Source organism: Chlamydotis macqueenii, chromosome 16, assembly GCF_036417535.1.
Source record: "Chlamydotis macqueenii isolate bChlMac1 chromosome 16, bChlMac1.mat, whole genome shotgun sequence".
Taxonomy (NCBI): domain Eukaryota; kingdom Metazoa; phylum Chordata; class Aves; order Otidiformes; family Otididae; genus Chlamydotis; species Chlamydotis macqueenii.
Genome location: NC_141571.1, coordinates 6,102,485 through 6,122,027, shown reverse-complemented (window position 1 = coordinate 6,122,027; position 19,543 = coordinate 6,102,485). Strand labels below are relative to the sequence as shown.

Here is a 19,543-nt window from a genome sequence, read left to right as displayed (position 1 = left end):
AAATCCCATTCACTTTCAACAAACACTAGAGACCAAAACTCACAGGCATTTTTGAAAATGCCCAACTTTGCATATTTAATATTTAAAACAAACATAGACTCTTGTTGTCAAAACTATGTTCACTGCTCATGAACAATGAGCTCGTGCTCAATCAGAAAGCTCGTTTATATGTCAAGGTACGTCAGGTAAATATTACCTAACCTTTTCCTGTTTACTTACATTGAAATAAAAATCCCAGGCCTGGAGGGGATGCAGCTATGGGCTCTGTGATTCACAAAGGCAGATGTACAGAGATCAACCCTCACAAAAATGTGCAGTTTTTTGGACAAACCTACCAAAATCACCATCGAAATGTGACAGCAATTCCTGCAATTCCTGAGTTTGGAGGAACAGGGGGAAAGCCGAATACTGTCAAGTCTCAAAAGTTAGCCTGGATCACCATCCACTTTTATCATAAGTTGAATTAAAACCACTATAAAGGTGGAAGGGCTCTGCAGAACTGCTGCTCTGCTCCCGTGGGTCACCGGTGAGATTTCATGGCAGCTAAGAGGGCTTCAGCCAGAGCGATGGCAGCGTGAACTGAACGTAAGAGACAATTGGGTCTGATTTGTCACGATACCGTCAACCAGAAATGAACCGGCTACAGCAGCTGGAAGTCTAACAGGCATTAGAAAGAGGAAAAGCTCTCTCGTTTTTTTTTCCTGACAATCTGATTAAAACCTAAATATGGATATAAAGCAGCAACTTTAGAATCTTGAATCAAATTTTCCTAACTTTTCACTAGTGCTGTGATGTCATGCATCAAATACAAGAAAGGAAAGGTAAATGGTAAAAATAAAAGAAAAAATACCCACCCACACAATCCTTCTAGGATGCTGAGAAATGCTAAACAGGGAGCTGGATTTCCAACAACAACAAAAATCTTAATCTTCTTAGACATCTTGGCTGCAACACAATTAACATGTTTTCCATCCACGTGGCAGGATACACTCCCTGCTAACTGTAAATACGCGTACTGCTGGTGGGCAGCTGGCAAAAGTCCCACACCGCTGGGAAGCTGTCACCGCTGGGAAACGTCAGCCTCACCCGCAGTGCCCACGGAGCCGCGTGCGGGGCAGGCTGTGCCCACACACACGCTCCTGTCCGCTGGCGACGCTGCCGTTCCCCTGCCAAGGGGGGGGTCACTCTGCAGGTCTGTGCCCACCAACAGCTGAGCTCTGGCACCTCAGAGGATGGCCAGCTCCAGAAAGCCATGTGTGCCATGAGGAGGGAGGCTACAACCTCTTAAATCAGGCCTGTCACCAGTGCGAAGTACCATTAAGCACAATTATCTTTATTCTAGCTATTAAGTGTGAATGACACCTCAACAGTCCCTTGAACCGAGCAGCGCAAAAGGAGGCTGAAAGAACAGGCCACTCCAGATGCACTGAAAGCAAAGGTTTTCAAGGATGCTGCACTTCATCCATGGATCCTCAGTTACAGAGCTCTCCTTCAGCCAAAATCATCCACAAAACAGAGCAGTATTCCCAGAGCCTGGAGGACAAAGCACCTTATCACAGCCACTTACCCCACCTCCCAATTCCACAAACATCCCAGCAGCATAGATCTCACTAAATAACAGATACTGAATTCAGACCAATACCAAGGGGATAAGATAGCTCACCCCTCTAAATCAGTACAAGGAAATTTAATAAAGGCTCATGTAAAAAAATAGTAACTTCAGAACGTTGACAAAATTAAATGCACAAACGCCAGAAAGGGAATAAGCAGCCAGGCAGCAGCCCTGCAGAGAATGAGCTGGTAAGCGGCACGGATTACACCTCCAATGTGAGTCAGGAGTGGGGACACTCTTGTGTGTATTAATAGGAATATTGCACCCAAAGTGTGGGAGACAGTTATTGCTCCCTGCTAGGAGCCACACAGCAGCCAGAGCCCTGTCCGCACCGCTCCTCCTGCAAGATCCCGAGTCCCACAACAAGGCCAACATGATGCCTGGAAAACTGCTCTATGCAAAAAAAAAAAAAAAACCTCAATCAGGCTTCTTTGGTCCAAAAAGCAAAAGGAGGGAGAAGGATGCCAGGCAGTGATCGTTGTGATTGTGGTCACTTCCTGGCTTGGGATTATTGGCACAGGGAATAAAAGTTTTGTGATGTGAAGAGTTGCTCTGAAGACAGCAGTGACCGACTGTTTCATATGTTGCTGGGAGCAAGACAACCGTAATCCACTTAATTCCCATGGAGATTTAAGCTAAATTTTAGGGTAAACTGTCCTTCTAATTAGGAATAGTCGCTTGTTAGTTACTTGCGGAGCAGACAAGTGACTCCTTGGGACCCCTTCTACCTCTGCATTCCTAACAATAAGGACACACAGACACTAGCACGAGTTCCTCTCAGTCGTAAAACAGTTTTGAGAAAAATGTGGCATTTACCTCTGTACATGCTGTACTCTTAAATTGTGGAGCACTCAGACATTCTAGACTGGCTTCTGCGAGGCTGTGCGAGCTCTTTGTGTACTGGACAAAGGTGATATAACACTCTAACGGCATGAACTTGAAACATGATCTGTCACAGTGATTTAATTGTGGCTGGAATTGGTTAAAAAATAGGGCTGCTGAGCTTTGTTGTATTCCTACGTGAAGTCAGGCTGCACCAGGGCTTCCCAGCCGTTACATGTGTGCTGTTTCGCAAAAGCAAAGCCAAAGACACGACTTAAATGCAGATCCCAAGGCAAGTATAGTTTAACAGTGAAAGCAGAGGGTGCCCAATTTGTGCATGCCATCAGCAGATGACTTAAGCCATGGCACCTACTGAGGGACCATTTGTGCTGCAGGACCCCTGTCACGACACATGCATGGTTTTCCCATCGTCTCCCAGAAAATAAAACCAAACCTCAAAGGAACATCATTTGGATAGATGGATATTCAAATCGCATTGAACAGTTCTGCAGAAGACCAGAAATATGCTAACGGCGCATCACGACAGATGTCTGTGGGGAAGAGGAGAAGACAGCAGGGCTGAGAAGCCTGGGTGAGCCAGGTCCCACTGCCCCACTGAAACACATCAGCAACTCGCAGACCGTTTCCAAAATTAAAACGTTCACATTTTTAATCTAACTGAAGGCACGCAAATACGAGCGGATAGTGCCTCAGAAAATAATGGCACAGATAAATTATTCCTCAAAACAACTACTCCAATCAAACTTAATTCTTCCCTACACAAAGCAGATACATCCATTCTGTCAAACAGAAATGTTGAAGCAAAGTAGTTACAGCATTTCACAACTTGTCCTGGTGTAGGAATCTGATGGAGTAAAGATAATTCTTTTAGCCTGGAGAAGAAAGTGCTTTTGAATTAATAAATGTTGCATTAGAATTAACTTCGCATGAAATAGAAGCAGTAAGGACACAGTTTCTCCTAGACAGAAAGCTTTCCAGGGACAGACTCTTCTATTTGGAAGTCAATTGACAGCAAAATAAGAGAAAGAGATATCCTTCCCCGGCGGCTGGCAGGGGTCACGCATAACCAGCCCTCTGCAACTCCTGCACACGCGGCTGGAACGTAACACCATCCTCCCAACACCTACAAGGTACCTCAGGCCAGACATAGCCACCTTCGGGGAAGGAGACAGCACTGTGCCTTCCCTTGACTGCGAGCTGTGCTGCAGTACGCACTGCTAAGGGGACAGCACAGTGCCACCATCAGGAGGCCCAGGACCTCATCCATGTCCCCTCGCCCCTGTAAACCCACAGGCGGACAACCACCAAGGAAACATCTCCTGGCACAGTGCTTGAGATCCCAGGGCTAGCCACTACCTCTCCTTTCCTCCATCCTACATCACTTAAAACAATTCCTCAGCCTACGCCAACACCAGCGTGAGGCACAGGTGGATGCTCCAGGTTGGGGCACGCTGCACAACTCTGCCAGGGTACCCATGGGAGACGGGAGCAGGAGGCAGCTGGTGTCCTGGGAAGGATGCCTGCCACACTGAGCATGGACCAACACCACGTCACCCTTTCCCTGTGCTCTCCCATCTGTCTAACCATACCCACCTGTTGGGTTTTGCCAGAGACTGTAAGCTCTTTGGGACAGAGACTGCCATTTTGCTTTGCATTTCTACAAGCAAGAACTTGACCGAGGAACACAGTCCTCACATGTGGTCGCAACACCAAGAGCAACACAACTGAGGATGAGGTTTCAAATCACTTGTTCCTAGTGCTGACTCATCCGCACGCATTCTGCTCTGCTCTGGTCCCACATGGCCAGGAGAAGACAAAACCCGTCCTCTGTAATTGCACTCTACCGATCACATATGCAGGCAACAGATCCAGAGAGCAGAAAGCTGCCTTTAGCGCACAGGGGACGTAAGGAACAGCCCGGTTTGTCCAGCTCTGCCCCGCCTGGGCGCATCCGCTGTGCAAGAGTCAGTCGCTGCGTTTACGACCTGGATTAACTCACAACTGGGTGTGAGATCACCCACCTGCACGTATCACCCCTGGCATCTTCTGCTGTTCTGTTTCACACGCTTTCCTCTGACGAAAGATCGATTCAATAGTAGCCCTTCTAAAACTGTTCTCATTTTTTATTTCCTTTTAATCCATTTATGAAACAAACATCTGCTTACCTGGCTTCTGCTGCCTCCCACACCAGCCAAGAGAGCTGGCCTGGCGTGCAGCTGGGATTAGGCCTCAGGCAAACCTTCTACGTACTTTTACATTCCAAGATGATTCAGATTTGTCCTGCAGCATCCCTGGGGTAACTGCACTGCCAGATGAGCCCTAGAGTCTGTGTCTTCGCAGGGTTACGTGGATGAACCATCATTTCAAATGCAAAAGATTAATAAGAAAAATATTTAACATCGCAGGTGTGCGAATAATTTCCCTTGTCCCCTATACGCTTGCTATGTGAAAATGGTTACCTACCTCACAAACAACTAACAAAACTAGTTAGAAGCTTAGAAAACATCAAAGGTAACTTTGGATGAAGCAAAAACAGACTAAACACCGGAAGGACTTAACATGCTGGGTGCATATACAGTTAAAAATATACAACTGAACCAGGTAAAAGACGTGAATCATCATTTTCTTTAAAAATCATATGTACCCCAACCCAACAGAATGCTGCAATTGAGAAATATTCGTGGCAACATGAAACCACACAGAGGGGGTCTCTATTTAATAACTTTGTGACGCTTTAATGTTTAAAATTACAGAGAAGTTTGATAGATAAAACCCACACACAGAGTATTCTAAGCTAAACCACACATCCACAGCACGTTCTTCCACTCCAACGTTTTAAATGTTTTCATCAATCCACTAAATTAATATTTCACATAGCTTCTCTTCAAAGCAATTGATCGCAACACAGTGCATCTGCCAGTACCTGATAGTGTGCGAACGCAGCAGCTGAGGCTGAATTTTATCTCTAACTCAACTCTTTTCTGAACGAGCAGCTGACACAAGGAAGGCTTACCGTCAGTATCTAGGAGACATTTTGACTTTGGAAACCATTTTCTCTCTGCCAGACACTTGGTTCCAGCAGGCTGAGACACGATGTGATTCTGCTGTCTTGCAGGCAGGGCAGAGCTCTGCCAAGCTGGACCCTCCCTGTCCACAGGACCCTCACACGACCCTCGCAGCTGTTCTGTACCTTCTCCCGCTTCCTGATCAAAGCATTCCTGCTCTTCACACTCGCATGGGTATAAGATTCCTGCAAGGAACACACACGTTTCCCCTTGTGCAAGTACTCAAGTTGTATCTGGACTTCAGGGCAGCTGCATTTGTGATATGACCCATGCCTGTAGTCTCCCAAACACCCACATCTGCATCCCCGTCAGGGCACGTCTCAGATGCCTTCTGCCAGCACAAGTCGGTGTCCTTCCTGAGAAAACCACGACGTAGGATGAAACAGAAAGGAGCTGGTGCATCACTGCATCTCACCCACTTACGCCACAGCACAGCTGGAGCACACACCCAGGCCTGAGAAGAGCTCCTGGGTCCTACAGTTTAGCCCAGGCGCTTAAGGAAACCCCGTTCCCTTCAGTCATTTTTGGCATTTCCCTACTTGTGTTTCTTTAGGTGTAGTCCTTGTCCTCTGTAGTACACAGGGTCCTTGGTCCTGGCAGCTGAGGGCTGCTTCTGGCTTCCCAGCTCCCAGCAGGTCCACCACCATTACAGACTGTCCCTGCTACTAAAACCACCTCCTCTCTCCTCCTCAAAGCTTGCTGGGTTTTGCACCTGCAGCTTCAAGTCAGTTGCTGTTGCTCTCTACCAAAATCTCACTTTCTGTTCTGCTGGCTGTTTAGCCAGTTTTCCAAGCTTCATACTCTGCACATGGAGCAAGCTGGTTCTCCATGCCAGCAAACACATCCCCTTTAACCTTAAGGACGTCCCTCACCCAGGACTGGCAGGGCCTTTGCCAAAGGTGGCTTTCATACACCCCATTCCGTGATCCCACAGTTTTAACTGTGCACGGCACCCAGGACTCAAGCCACCTACAAAGCTGGTCCCCACAGCCATCATGGATCCTTAACAGCCTGTTACTACCCCACACGCACTCTCCACTTGGCAGTTCAGTCCCTTCCGACACATTGCACATGAATACCAGCACACCAAATGGCTGATTCCAGCCAAGACCAAGCGTGCGGCAGATCCTCAGCACAGCTACGATTTGCGTTCGCGCTGTTAGAAACAGGCACTGATTTCAGGCTCGTATTTCTAGAAAAGCCAATCACCCAAAAAGAGTATGTGATTGACTTTTACCTCTTTTTAGTCCACTACTCCATAACTGAAAAGCTATCAGAGCTCAGGATAGACATTTGCATAAGCTAAACCAACAATTACGATGATAATAATCGCAGTTTAAAAATCCTTAACATCACTGACATTGCTGGGGACCTCAATGGAGCGAAGACAGCAGCACTAAGCCAGCAGGAAGGACAGCAACATTACCATGCCAAGATCAAGACAGTTATTAACCTAGACTCCTTACACAGACAGTAATTTCTGTTATTTCAAAGCCCCACTGCAGCTTACTAGTGAACAGAGCTCGCTATTTGCTCAGAGTATCCTCTTTGTACATGCAGCTGAGGAAGGAAGAGTACTACAACACGGGAGTGCAAGTCCACATCCCACATCCACCTCTGGAGAGACAGGCACGTGGCCGTATTTGCCACAGGACAGATCCGAAACTCCATCATCCTCATGCTCTGGAAGCATTCAAAAGTGATCCAGTTTCTTGCTCCAAGTCCTACTGCTACCCTGCCTACGCTGGCCGCCTCCTTCCGCGCGCTAAGATGTAAGTGGGCATCATCCGCATCCACTTCATTGCCGAGAACTCAGCCCAGACACGCTGGTGGGGTGGCAGGCAGAAGAGCTGTGGAAGATGAGAAGAGTCTTCTCACCTGTTATCCAGAAGGTGGACAGCAAAGAACAAAAGGGCCCCAACAAAAAAAAAAAAAAAAGGAAATATTCTGTAAGTAAAGCATTTTTCAAAAGCAGAGTCAATTTTCAAGACTAAAAGTGGGAAATACTGCAACCCAGAGGCATCGTTAGCATAGGCCAGATGTGGCTGGCTATGTTTCCACATCGCCACGGCTCTCAGCGTACACACTCCTGCAAATTTCCTTTTACACTCCTTTAACACGAGCTATCCATAGTAGCTTAAATGAAATACCTCAAGAATTTATCTTGTTTGTAAATTTGAGCTCTCATTGGGCTGTTTTCCCTTTCAGAGGCAAACATCAAGTTTCCTTTAAGCTTGGCCATTTATCAGCTCCTCTCCCTTTTCCGTAGGATGACTGTTCTCTTAAAGGTGTGGTTCTCCGCTTCAGACAAAATGGATGATGTGTCTGTCCGAAATAGGATTGTTTACTTTGTCAGTGCTTGTGGGATCAATTTTTTTTTTTTTCCTGCCGTCTCCTTTGGAGAACATCTTGCCAAGTGTAGTACTCATCTCCCTGAATGAGCCATCAAGATCTATTTTTCTGACAGAAATCACACTGCAACCAAAACTGGTCAGAATCTCTCCCAATTTCAGAGGCGTGCATCGGTATGAATAATACAGAATCTTGTCTGGCAGGATTTCAGCATTTCTTTCATCATTTCTCTTTCATGACATTTGTTTTCTTGAGAAAGTTATACGCTTGTAGTTTCAATGCAAAAAATACAAAGTGGCACACATTCTTCCTTGCTATTTTATCACACACGTCTGGATATACATTCAAAGGTACAAAACACAGGAGCAATACTGCAATGTCCCCACTCCGCTGAACATTATCCCAAGCAGCTTTAGTAATGAGACTAACTCAGGCAGGCGAGATCCGCTAATAAGCTACTGGAGAATGAGTTCTTAATTGTAGATTTATTTAATTCAGAGACAAGTACTTCAGCTGTATTAAGAGCAGCCTATTAACATTCATGCATGGGCATTCAGTAAGCGTGAATAAGTATAATCCAGTGCAAAACCATTTTTCTAAGCACTGGAATAGGAAGGATTCACTTAAACCATCACCCTGCTCAGAGGAAGAGGGGTCGGACTCCAGGGAACGAACACTGCTCAAGGCATTGTGTCGGGTTCTCGTACTCGAGCGTGTCTCACTATCAATCATTCCTGAAGCAACAGCGCCGAGACTTCCCAAAGCTCCCGTTATTGTCTTGCATGCTCCCCAGCATTCAAACCAAACATAAAATGCAAATAAATCATCAGTAAAATTTTGAGAACAAAATTGTTTAAAAATATACATCCACTGGAGGATTCAGTCTTCTGCCTGACACCCCTGCATGACGCTGATGACAACCCGAGGTTAACCACACAGATGATGAATTTATTCTTACGTCAATTCCTTTAAAAGCTACAACATTACAGGTGCAGCAGCTAGCGGGCTGATTTGCCCATGTATTCCTGCTAGGATCTGCACATCTTGGGATGAGCTGCTAGACAAAGGAGCATGCCGGCATTTTGAGGGATGCAACCATGACAGCCAGCGTTAAAATCCGCCTTAGTTACCAACTTTCATTATTTGCCACTCAGAGGGTTCACTTACAGGTTCAGTCCCTGGTACGGTGTGTACTATGAAAAACACCCCTCATTTATAAGCGAGCCGCCGGGAAGGGATGAAGTGCTCATACACAGCTCTCCATCCACTCCCTCCTATGTCCCCCCCACCCACACAGCTGCTGTGCTGCTCTCTACTCCCAGCACCTTCTCCAGCACCCACCATTCCTCCTTTCCCATTCAACCTAGTTTCTTTCCTACTTTTCCTCACCCATGGCCCTCTTCTCGAAGCTTGGTCTTATTTTATGACCACTGACAACTCTTTGAGGCCAGAAAGGTCATTACGAAGCAGGTAAAAAAATCACCGCATCCATTCAGAAAGGGTTTTGTGTGTGTTTTGTGGTCTCCTTGCCCTCATTTAAACAGAATCCCTTTTCTTCTCCTCTCTGAAAGCAGTGTGGTGCATTGTGCTAATGACCCCTCAGAACAACCGGCCCGAGAGTTCATGGTGTGTAAATCAGCGCCGGACCAGACACAACGCCCGGCAGCACGGACACCTTCTCCGTGAGCGCTGCCCTTCACCCCTCGCACAGCTCGGCACACGGGGATGTGTCTGCCAACACCCCGGGTTTGCGATCGGCGAGATGCGTTTCAGCGTCCTCAATAAATTCTCCGGTTCCATCTCCGCAGGCGCACACTTCCCTGCACAAACCCCCCAGCCCCACGCACAAACCCCACTAAACACCCGCTGGGCAGGGCAGGGGACCCCTCACACCCCAAACCCGCGGCGGGGTCAGGGCTAGCACCCACACACCGCAACTCGCCCTCTCCTGCCCACGGCACGCGTGGGTGGACACACACACACTGGAAACCGGCCCCACACCCTGCCCCCGACCCCACCAACACCCCTGGGTGTCCCCCCCACCCTTGCTTTGGGGGGCCCCCCGTCCACTTCTACACCCCGACCGCCACACACCACCAGCCCCACTCGCGACCCGGACCCAGGGGCCGGGCTGGAGCCCCCAGCTCCCCGCCCCACCGTACCCGCGTCCTCCTCGTCGAAGCTGTTCATGCAGGGGAAGTAGATGGCCAGGGCCTCGAAGGAGGCGGAGAGGCTGAGGCGGCTCTGCGACCGCTCCATGAAGAGCCCGGGTCCGGGGGCGCCGCCGGGGGTCTCGCCCGCCGCGGCCGGCGGCTTGGCCAGCTTCGCCGCCCCATTCTTCACTCGGAGCACGGCCCGCGGCGTCTTGGCTGCGGCGGGGGCCGCGGTGAGGCGGCGGAGGGAGGCGAGGCGAGGCGGGAGCGCGGAGCCGAGCGGCGCGGTGCGGTGCCGTACGGAGCGCAGCCACCTGCTGCCGCCCGGCGCTCTGGGCGCCGCCCCGCCTCACGCCCCGCACCGCCAATCGCCGCCCGGAGGGGAGGGACGGGCCGGGCCCGGCGGCGGGAGGGGGCGGAGGGGCGGCTGGGGGCTGCTCGGCCCCGCCGCCATTTTCCTGAGGGAGGCGGGAAGACCCGGGGGCAGAGGCAGGGGAGTTGCCCCGCGGCTCTCACACAGCGCGGGACCTCTGTGTCCCCCCAGAAAACAGTCTTGGGACTTTCAGGAGGTTTCTTCCAAAAGGAGGTGGAAAGATAAGCGACCCTGGTGTAATTTAAGGAGCGGTCAGGCTGCCCATCGCTCCCAGCTCTGAAAGGCTGTGTTGGCCATCACCCATATTAGGAGGCCCTGTGTCTCCCCAGAGAAGGCCGCTCCCAGCCAGACCAGGCCAGCATTTCATCACTCCATGCATTAAACTTCCTCCCCTTTCCTCCACCCCCATCCCAAGGGTCTTTGTCATCACCACCCACCAGCACAACAGTCATCTCTTGCCAGGTACCTCTCTTCAGGCACCCAAAGAAAAACAACCCCAAAAACCAAAAGCCACTGTTTGGAAGTATGCAAGCTCCCAGGCAGAAAGCATGTAAACCAAGAGGCTTTCTGTGGTGGTCAGTTGGAGGGTTAAATCAAGTTGGAAGGCTGCTGCCTGTTCTGGCTCAGCATTTAAACCAGTTCTGCAGCACACCATTGGAAAGGTGCTGGTGGGAACTGGGGTTGCTCCACAAAAAGAGTGAATTTTAGGTCCTTCCCAAAGGCTAGCTTCTTGTATTTCTCTTCTGGCAAGCTTCATGGAGAATTGCTGGCTCGGAAGTACCAGCTGTCCACAGTATTACATTCCCACTTTGTGGAAGGAAACCCAGTATATCCTGGCTTATTCAATGCATAAATCTGGGATGGGGATGAGACTGAGCATTATTTTTGACAGCAACTTTGTCCACCAAGCAAGGATGCTGTCCCGTGGGGCCCAAAGGAAGATGTTCCTCACACGTTTGGTCTGTCCACCCATCGTAACCAAATGCCATACCACTGAAACACATCAAGTGACAGACTTGTTTGTGCCCTTCAAAAAATGCAGATTACAGCTCAAAATCTCCGTAAGGAAAACTGCAGCTAAAATTACTATTCACCAAGTGCTGCCTGGAGTGAAAAAGTGTTCTCCTCCTCCAGTGCTGGAGCCCAGCTGCAGACAACCAGAGGGTGACCAGACTGGGCATCCTGGGATCGGTCATCCCCAGCACTCAGCTCAACCCTGCTTGAGGCTATAATAGAGCTGGAGACCTCATACTTACAAATATTGCTTTTGTTTTTATTCCCATGCACAGCAAGCAACACAAGAATCATAGCCACCTGTACTCTTCACTCAAACAGTTAATAGATCAATCCATTAAGAGTCTTCCATCTACTGAAAATCCTACCAGAGCTGCAATGTATTCCAGCATCAGGAAGCAGCAAGAGCAGGGCTGCTCCCAGGGACGAGGAGCCAGCAGCATCCCCAGCACAGGGCAGACCCAAACCCGCCGAGCAGGTACAGTCTCATGCCACAGGAGGCAGAGCAGGGTGGTGGTGGTGGTAGCGGCAATGGGTCCTATCAACACAGCAGCTCCAAGGTCCACCAGGGAAAGCCAAGCACCAATTCAGGAACAGGTCTGAGATGAGCTCACCTACAACAAGGCCCAGGCAAGAGGTGAAGGCCCTCAGGGCTGGAGGTTAAATGGAGCTCCTGGCAGGGAGGGTGGATGTGAGCCCCAGATGAGGCTCATTAGGGCAATTAAGGCCCATTAGGGCACTGCCACCCAGAGTCTTCATTAATGCATCCAGAATAGCAAAAGTTATTTGAATATCAGATTCCAAGCTGAGTTTGTAGGGCTTCTCAATAGAAAATACAGTTATACATTTTTTTAATTCAAAAACTATTCAAAATTTGCTCTGGAGGTACATGAATTCCTTCATCAAAGCTAGGCTGGGCAGGCAGTAAAGCAGAAGGAACAGAATGAACTTATTACAGACAATGATGACTCCAGGTCTGAATTTTGAAAGGCAGGGGCATCAGTGAGGAATGTATTACCATACGTTTAAGAAGATATTTCAATGGCAGCAATCAAGGCATTAGCAGCAGCTATAGGGACAAATCCAAGTGCATTAGAGCTGTTAAGATAGCTTCTGTCTACCAGTCCTAGCAGCACATTTGAACGGAGGAGCAAGAGGCATCTGTGACTCAAAATCTGCTTCCAGGTTCCCAGGCACAGGAGCTACCTAGAAGTACTGAGAGCTGCTTTCTATTCATTTAAAGCATGCAAGGAAAAAAATAAATCGGGAATAGAAATGTAATCTCAGCTTTATGCTGTGGTCATCTAAATGTCTCTTGTTTCACTACGTCTTGAAAGTGTAGCGCTGGCATGGGACTGGCCATGCTCGAGTCCTTTCCTGCACCCTTCTGCTGCAGAGAGGCTTGGGCTGAGTGCTCTCGGCATCATCCCTGAGCTTCAGTGTCATCTGCTTCTCATCTGCCTGCTACGCTTTGCTCCCTTAGGTCCTTCTCTTCCCAGGGACCTGCCTAATTCTATACTGCAGGGCTCTCTGGTTACTGGTTGGGCCAAAACATCCTAAACCAAAACCATCTGCCTTAGAGTGAGACAAAATGCGTTGACAGCTGGAAATCAGATGGACAGTTAAAAGCGTAATGCCCTCCAGATGCCTGGAGGAAGCAGTTTATTTTGGCTGCCTGTTTAAGGGAAATAAGGATTTGCAGTGAAGCTGGAAACTTAGTCCATAAGTGTTCTTCTTCACTGATCATCATGGACAGAAAGATCCTTGGGAGGAATTTAGAGAAGTGAGGATAAGCAAGGAGGAAGATTCCTGTGATGTTGCAAATAAGCTGAGAGTGGAACTGAGAACAAATAAACTCAAAGATTTACTGCCTCCAGAACAGCACGTCTGTGCCTGCTCTAGTGTAAGTGGTTCATCGATTGTTTCCCCAGTGAAGCAGGCTCTGGCTGATTGAACCATGGAAAGCTCTGATAGATTTTTCCTGCTGGTTCTTTCTCTTCCCACTAGTCACATAGCTTATATTTTTGCCTTGAGTCTTAGGTGTCTGGGTCAGCCTAGGAATTTAGGTTTTATACACTGGAGTGAGAGGACGCGCAGCCCTCTGCCTCTTGTACACCCCTATGGTTCTGCGTATGCCTGTTTGAAAACAAAATCAAACTCCCTGGTTTATCTATGTTGCTCCCTCTGCCCTGTCTGCCCACAGCCACTGAGGTCCCTGTCCACGTGCTGGGACCTCAAATGTAGCAGAGAAACAAACCCTGCTAGTGAGAACACATCTCGTGCATAAATCTCCTCAGAGTACATACAGCAGGGAGAGCTGAGCTGTCCCTGCCTCGTGCTTCCCCTTCCTTCCCCGGGGCGAAGCTGATGCTGGAGCCAGGCAGTTCATGGTTGGTAGTAAGCAATGTTCTCCAGCTCCCAAAAGCAAATGCAAACCTGATCATCCCTGCTCTCCAGGGCTCTAATTGATTCCCTTACCTGATTTGAGTTCCTCTCAGTCTTTCTGGGCAGGCTGGAAGGCAGGAGGTACGATGTGCTGAGCATGGGTACGCATAACCAGTGAATAAACACGGCCGAATGGCCTGGCACTGCCACCTCCGTTCTTGTGGCATTGCATCAATATGGGGTGATGCTGAGAATTGCTGACTCATGTGCCCAACTGCACCAAGTACCACAGTTTCTCTGGGCCTGGTTGTGGCACACTTGTATAACAATACGCATTCTAACTTATTTATTATTTCTCATTATTTGTGTTGAGAGAATTTTGCAGACTGCTGCCCTGAAGAACCAGGCACAGTATAAACACTGAGTGAAAGCCTTTCTCTTCCCCAAGGGCTCACTGTCTAAGTAGTCAAGACAAAGAACAGAAGACAGTATAATTTTTCTTACACAAGTTCAGAGTATGAAGTACGAGAGTTTTACTTGGCTTGCCCAAGACTACATAAGGAAAGTCTCTGTTGGAGCTAGGAATTGAATGCAGATTTCCTGCCTTAATCCCAAGACTACCTTCTGCTTTTCGCTAATACAAGCATTCACATATTCTAACCATAGCAAGATTACAGCATCCTTTGCTGGTTGGGATCCGGGCAAGCCAGGAGTGCTCTGAGTTGTTGATAGCTCAATCATGTACGTGTCCTGCTGTGGCACAGCAAGTGCTGCCCTGAGGAGCTACCCAGAACCCTACGCTGTGTGCACAGCGTCGTTCAAAATACACGGCACTTGTTTAAACCCAAAACCCCACCTAGAAGCAGATTTGTTTTCAGTCCTGCTGTTCTTCCACCCTTCTCTCCTAATATCCTGTTGTCTTAGAGTCACATCTCTCTCTCCCTCTTCAGCTATCAAAAACAAGCCCACCAAGGTGCTAAACCACTAGTGAGACAGAGCCGAGAGGATGAGTGATGAGATGCTGAGCCCTCAGCCTGGGGTCCCTTGCTAGCCCTGCTTCTTCTCACGTCTGTCTAGCCAGCCTTTTCCCAAGGATTAGGAGAACTCGAGGCTTCACGGCATGTGCTGCGCTCTGTTTTACTGTTGGCACCTACTAAATCTGGACGGGTTCAGCCCATTCAGTGGCCTCCAGCCCCTGGGAGTGGGAGTGGGGAGTGGGTTGAGCACTGCTGTGGGGTGTAACTCAGCAGACCGTCTTCTGCTTCACTGTGCCCTCCCAAATGCTGGGGTTTGGTTTTTTGGCTTTTGATTATTGTTTTTCTGGTTCAAACAGCCAGGATGGGTAAACGGATGTTAAATCAGGACAATTCTTTTCTGATGACTCAAATATGGACCCAGACTGGCGAATTGCAAGGTAGCAGTAATTTTCAGATACGTGTTGTCTGTTGCAATATTCAACCACAAGCAAAAGGGAAGAGGAAACACCTGCGTGGAGAAAATGCTGTTAAGAGCAGGTACTTGCTTATCCACTTCCTTGATTTATCATAAACACAACACCTCCCCAGCTCTCCAGGCTGGGAAATGCTAGGCACAGTGAGGAAAACCTTGAGAGACCTGGGAAAAGGAGGATGGAAGAGCAAAAGCAAGAAGGTCAAAAATGCTGAACTGGAGAAGGCACAAGAGGAGAAGGAAAGGACTGGGGAGATTAATCAGTCAAAAGAAGATTTGTAGCCACAGGCAAGTTCAGGAGAGCTGGAGAAATGGCCTTGGGGCACATCCTATGGCCAGGAGCAAAAATGAGGCAGTAATTTGGAGCTCCTGTACAGGAACAGCCCATCTAGCTCCTCTAAAGGGCTTCATAAGAGAAAAGCCCACCTGGAAACCCAGTGAATAGTCTCGGTATTAAAGCATCTGTGTATTAAAGTAGCAGATTGACCGGCCACCAGTGATAGAGGACTGCAGCTCAGGCAGGCGGGTGTCTGTCCTGCAGGGGTGTGAAAATTTAGGCTGCTTTTGAAAACCTGAACCGCAGTGTCTTCATTCTACAAAGCATCCTGTAGAGCAGACATTTTGTGGAAGATATCCCGAGGGTTTGGAAGAGGGGAGTTAGCAGATTGTGGCTGAGTGAAAGCATGGAGTCGTGCAGACAAACCGCTTCTTTCACTCCTTTCATTCATACCCGCGCGTGGCGTTGGCATTGTCACAGCAGAGGCGATGCTGGGAATGCCAGGTGGAATGTAGTATGTTTGAGTTTTAATCAGCAATTATTGTAAAACACAATAATGCTTTAACTGGTGGGTAATTTAGCTCCAATTCCAAAAATACAGACTCATCCACTCTAGCTGTAGATTTCCAACCTCTTTCCTCCAAACAAACTAACATATAGAGATGTATGAATGATAACCAAGCAAAGTAGTGATGGTTGGAGAATTAAGATGGCTCAGAACTCTCCAGCCAAATTACACAGCAATGGTATGGCACCCATCCCAGGTCATGCTTAGAAAGATTCAGGCTTACTTCTCTCGCTGACATTAAAGGACTGTGACTGCACCTGATTCCCCTCTGCGCACCCACGAGCTCATGTTTGTGTGTGTGAAAAGAGAGTAAATGTTTAAATACTGTTGTAATGTCAAGATTTAGTGCCAAGACTGGGAAGTTCTGCTACCTGTGCAACTAGACCATCTCCTAGAAAATACAGAAAATAGACATCGCAGCTTTCCGATATTAGCTTCTGAGTTTTGCTGCAGTCTGTGGCATAAACCCTCCCTTAGAGCAGATACCTCTCAGCAGCTCAGTGAATGGTAATTTAATTTAGATTTAATGTTAGGATTTGGGTCCTTTAGTTGACAGAACATATAATCATGTGGACAAAATGTTCCTCACTGCAGCGTGCCTCATCTCAGCGTTTCCACTCTGCACAAGTGGCACATTGGGGTCATCACTGCTGCCAAAGTCATAGAATCATAGAAACCTAAACCTAACACTGCCAAGTCCACCACTGAACCATGTCCCTAAGGGACTCATCTACACGGCTTTTCAGTATCTCCAAAGATGATGACGCAACTGCTTCCCCGGGCAGCCTGTTCCCTTTCGGACTACTGGCCGCTTCCGCACGCTCTCAGCCTGGGAGGCAACAGGTTTATGAAATATCTTTTTTAAATGAGTCTGCTGAGTCTGTACAATGAGGACAGAAATAATCCTGTGCGTGGCATCCTGCAGATGGGCTTTAGTCCTTGTAAAAGTTGTAGGAAATGGATTTGCTCCGGGCTTGGATGGACACTGACAGATTTGTAGAATGAGAGGTGATGCAACACAGCGGCTGCAGCAGAATTGCATCTTGGAGAGAGAAATCACTGCAAACACTTGAGGATACTTCAGATGTGTCGCCGTCTTGTGCCCGTGCCTGTGCTGAGGCTGGTCTCAGTCAAAAAGGGCTTTTGTGTCCTGCATTGCGGCGCAAGACCCTAGAAGCCAATGGGGAAAGGGAAAAATAATTTTTCTTCACCTCAGATGCCAGCAACAGCTTGGTAAAATGCATTTCTATTTTTACGGTACTGCCACAAAGGCTGCTTTTACCCTTTTTCTTGTTTTGCCTTGCATTTTCCCTCTTTCCTTCCTCCATACTGCAATAAGCGTGCTCCAAAACGAATGGAAGATTCACTTGTCTGAGGCTACCGAGGGGGCTAAATTTGTTGTACATTATGCATATTTTTCACCATGCAGCATTTTTTCCCTTGAACTTGAGAGGAATCATATTACATAAGAAGCCCCTAGCAGATTGTTTATAGAAGACTATACAAGACAAATAATTTGAAGCTGTGACTCAAACTGTATAAGTACAAACTGAAGGCAAGGCCAGTTATGATCAACCAAGTGAGAACACAAGTTTTATCATAATACCCTAAAACATTGCATCGACTTGAAAATAAACAGAGAGCTCAATAACCTGCTGTAGTCTTCACCAGCAAGCTCCCATTTTCCTTCACAGCTCTCTTCTGCCTTCTGACATAACCCATCCTAAAACCAAAAATAATGTGCTCTACCTTTCAAAATGCTGCGTCTATATATGCCACCAACAGACTCTTTCAAGTGCTGTAACTCCTCTCTTCAGTCTCCAAGGATGGAAAACTATAGGAGGACGTGTAAGGGATTTTGTACTGGGAAGAACGTCTGTCTTCTGAAAGTTTAAAATTAAAGCAGCATATGATAAAATTCACTACTAGCATATCTTGGAAATATATTTTTACATCGATTGCTTTAGTGGTCTCAGAGCTGTTATATTTCTTATCATCTGTCTTTAAAAATACCTTGGTTGTGGTACCAGTAAAACCCCAGATAACGTTTTCATGTTTTTACTGAGACTACACTTCACACCAAGTACTTGAATATATCATTCCATTTCTTATCTCACCAGCCTTATTTTTATTCACCTCTTCACATTTAATTTCAGCTTTTTTTTTTTAACATTTGCAAACTCATTAAATCAGTCACCTTTGTTCAGTCTTTTTGAGGGCATCACTGTCAACATCACTAATGCAGCTCAGACTGGGTTTCACACTTTTTGCCAAGGAGAATTCTTCAAGTTCATCCAAATTGCTTCCAATCTTCAAAACGTTAGGCCCACTCATTCAAATTCTCAGTGAAAGTACTGTAAAAACAGTTTACCTTATTTTTTTTTTACTTTTGCTGCCAAAAAACCTCCCTCACTTTCAAGTTCAGCTATTAAAGCGTTTATCATTATTCCCTGAAAATCTGCCCTTTTTTCCTTCAATTCTTACCAGGAAAGGCTTGACGTTCCCCATTTCACAAAGCTACTGCGTTCAGTTTCCTTGACTCCAGTGGCAAACAGCTTCAGTTTGCCTTTGACAAAATGGAGTTGCAGCAGTGATTCCAGACTGCTGAAAAACTGCTTTAATAAAATAGGACACTTGTCACACGAAAGAAAATACGGTTAGAATGCATCTCAGAGGTCAATAAATCTGCTGCTGGCTGGCTGTAGAGATAAGTACCTTGTCTTACAAGGCCCAAGAATTGCTTAGAGTTTATTTCAGCAAAACTGTGGGGGATGTAGAACTATGGGAGGGAGGAATTCACCACTGATTATGCACCAGCATGTGTTGTACCCACTCTTCTTTGGATCCCTTGTGAACTGGGTGGACAGTAGCGTCCCCATCCTGGAGGCTGAGGTTTAGGGGTATTTTTTAGTTATGTAAGCACTGTGTTTGTTTCTCTCCCTCCTGCCTGTCTAGAATTCACATCACTAAAGGAGGCAGGAACTTTGTTTATCCAGCAGCGTCTGCCCAAGTTCTTCAGTGTGCTGGTGACGTGCCCTTCTGCATTTGTACCAGCTCACTGTGGGCATCCAGTGGCTGGAATCCACTTCCATTCCTTTCACGAACAAATTGCCTAAATAAACTTGTATGTGTCACGATTTTGTGTGTCAGCTCTGACAGAGACGTACCGCATGCCGCTGAACCCCAGGAAATCTTCTGTTCCCCAGGGCTGGTGGGTTGACTGCACCCTGGTTCCCATGCGTCCTCCCTGCACCACTGGCTGCTCTACTTTGAGCTTGGGCACAGAGGGCTCTTCCTCCAGCAGATGCAGTGCTGCCCTGGGGCAGATCGCTTGTTGAAGCTGTTGCTTTTTTTTTTTTTTTTTTGCTTTTCAAGGCAAAACACACTCAACGTTGGAGCCCTGGATGGATTCTGGAGGAGTTGCTCCCCTGACACACACTTCCCTCAGTCCC

General features: G+C 47.6%; 1 protein-coding gene across 1 annotated transcript in view; it reads right to left on the bottom strand.

Moving 5' to 3' along the window:
* Positions 1-10,243, bottom strand: part of RIMS4 (regulating synaptic membrane exocytosis 4) — a 51,352-nt gene extending 41,109 nt beyond the window's left edge. The window contains exon 1 of the mRNA XM_086760812.1: positions 10,035-10,243. Coding sequence (XP_086616938.1) covers positions 10,035-10,131 — 97 coding nt within the window. The 5' untranslated portion in view covers positions 10,132-10,243. The remainder of the gene's footprint in view (positions 1-10,034) is intronic.
* Positions 10,244-19,543: the final 9,300 nt, after the last annotated feature.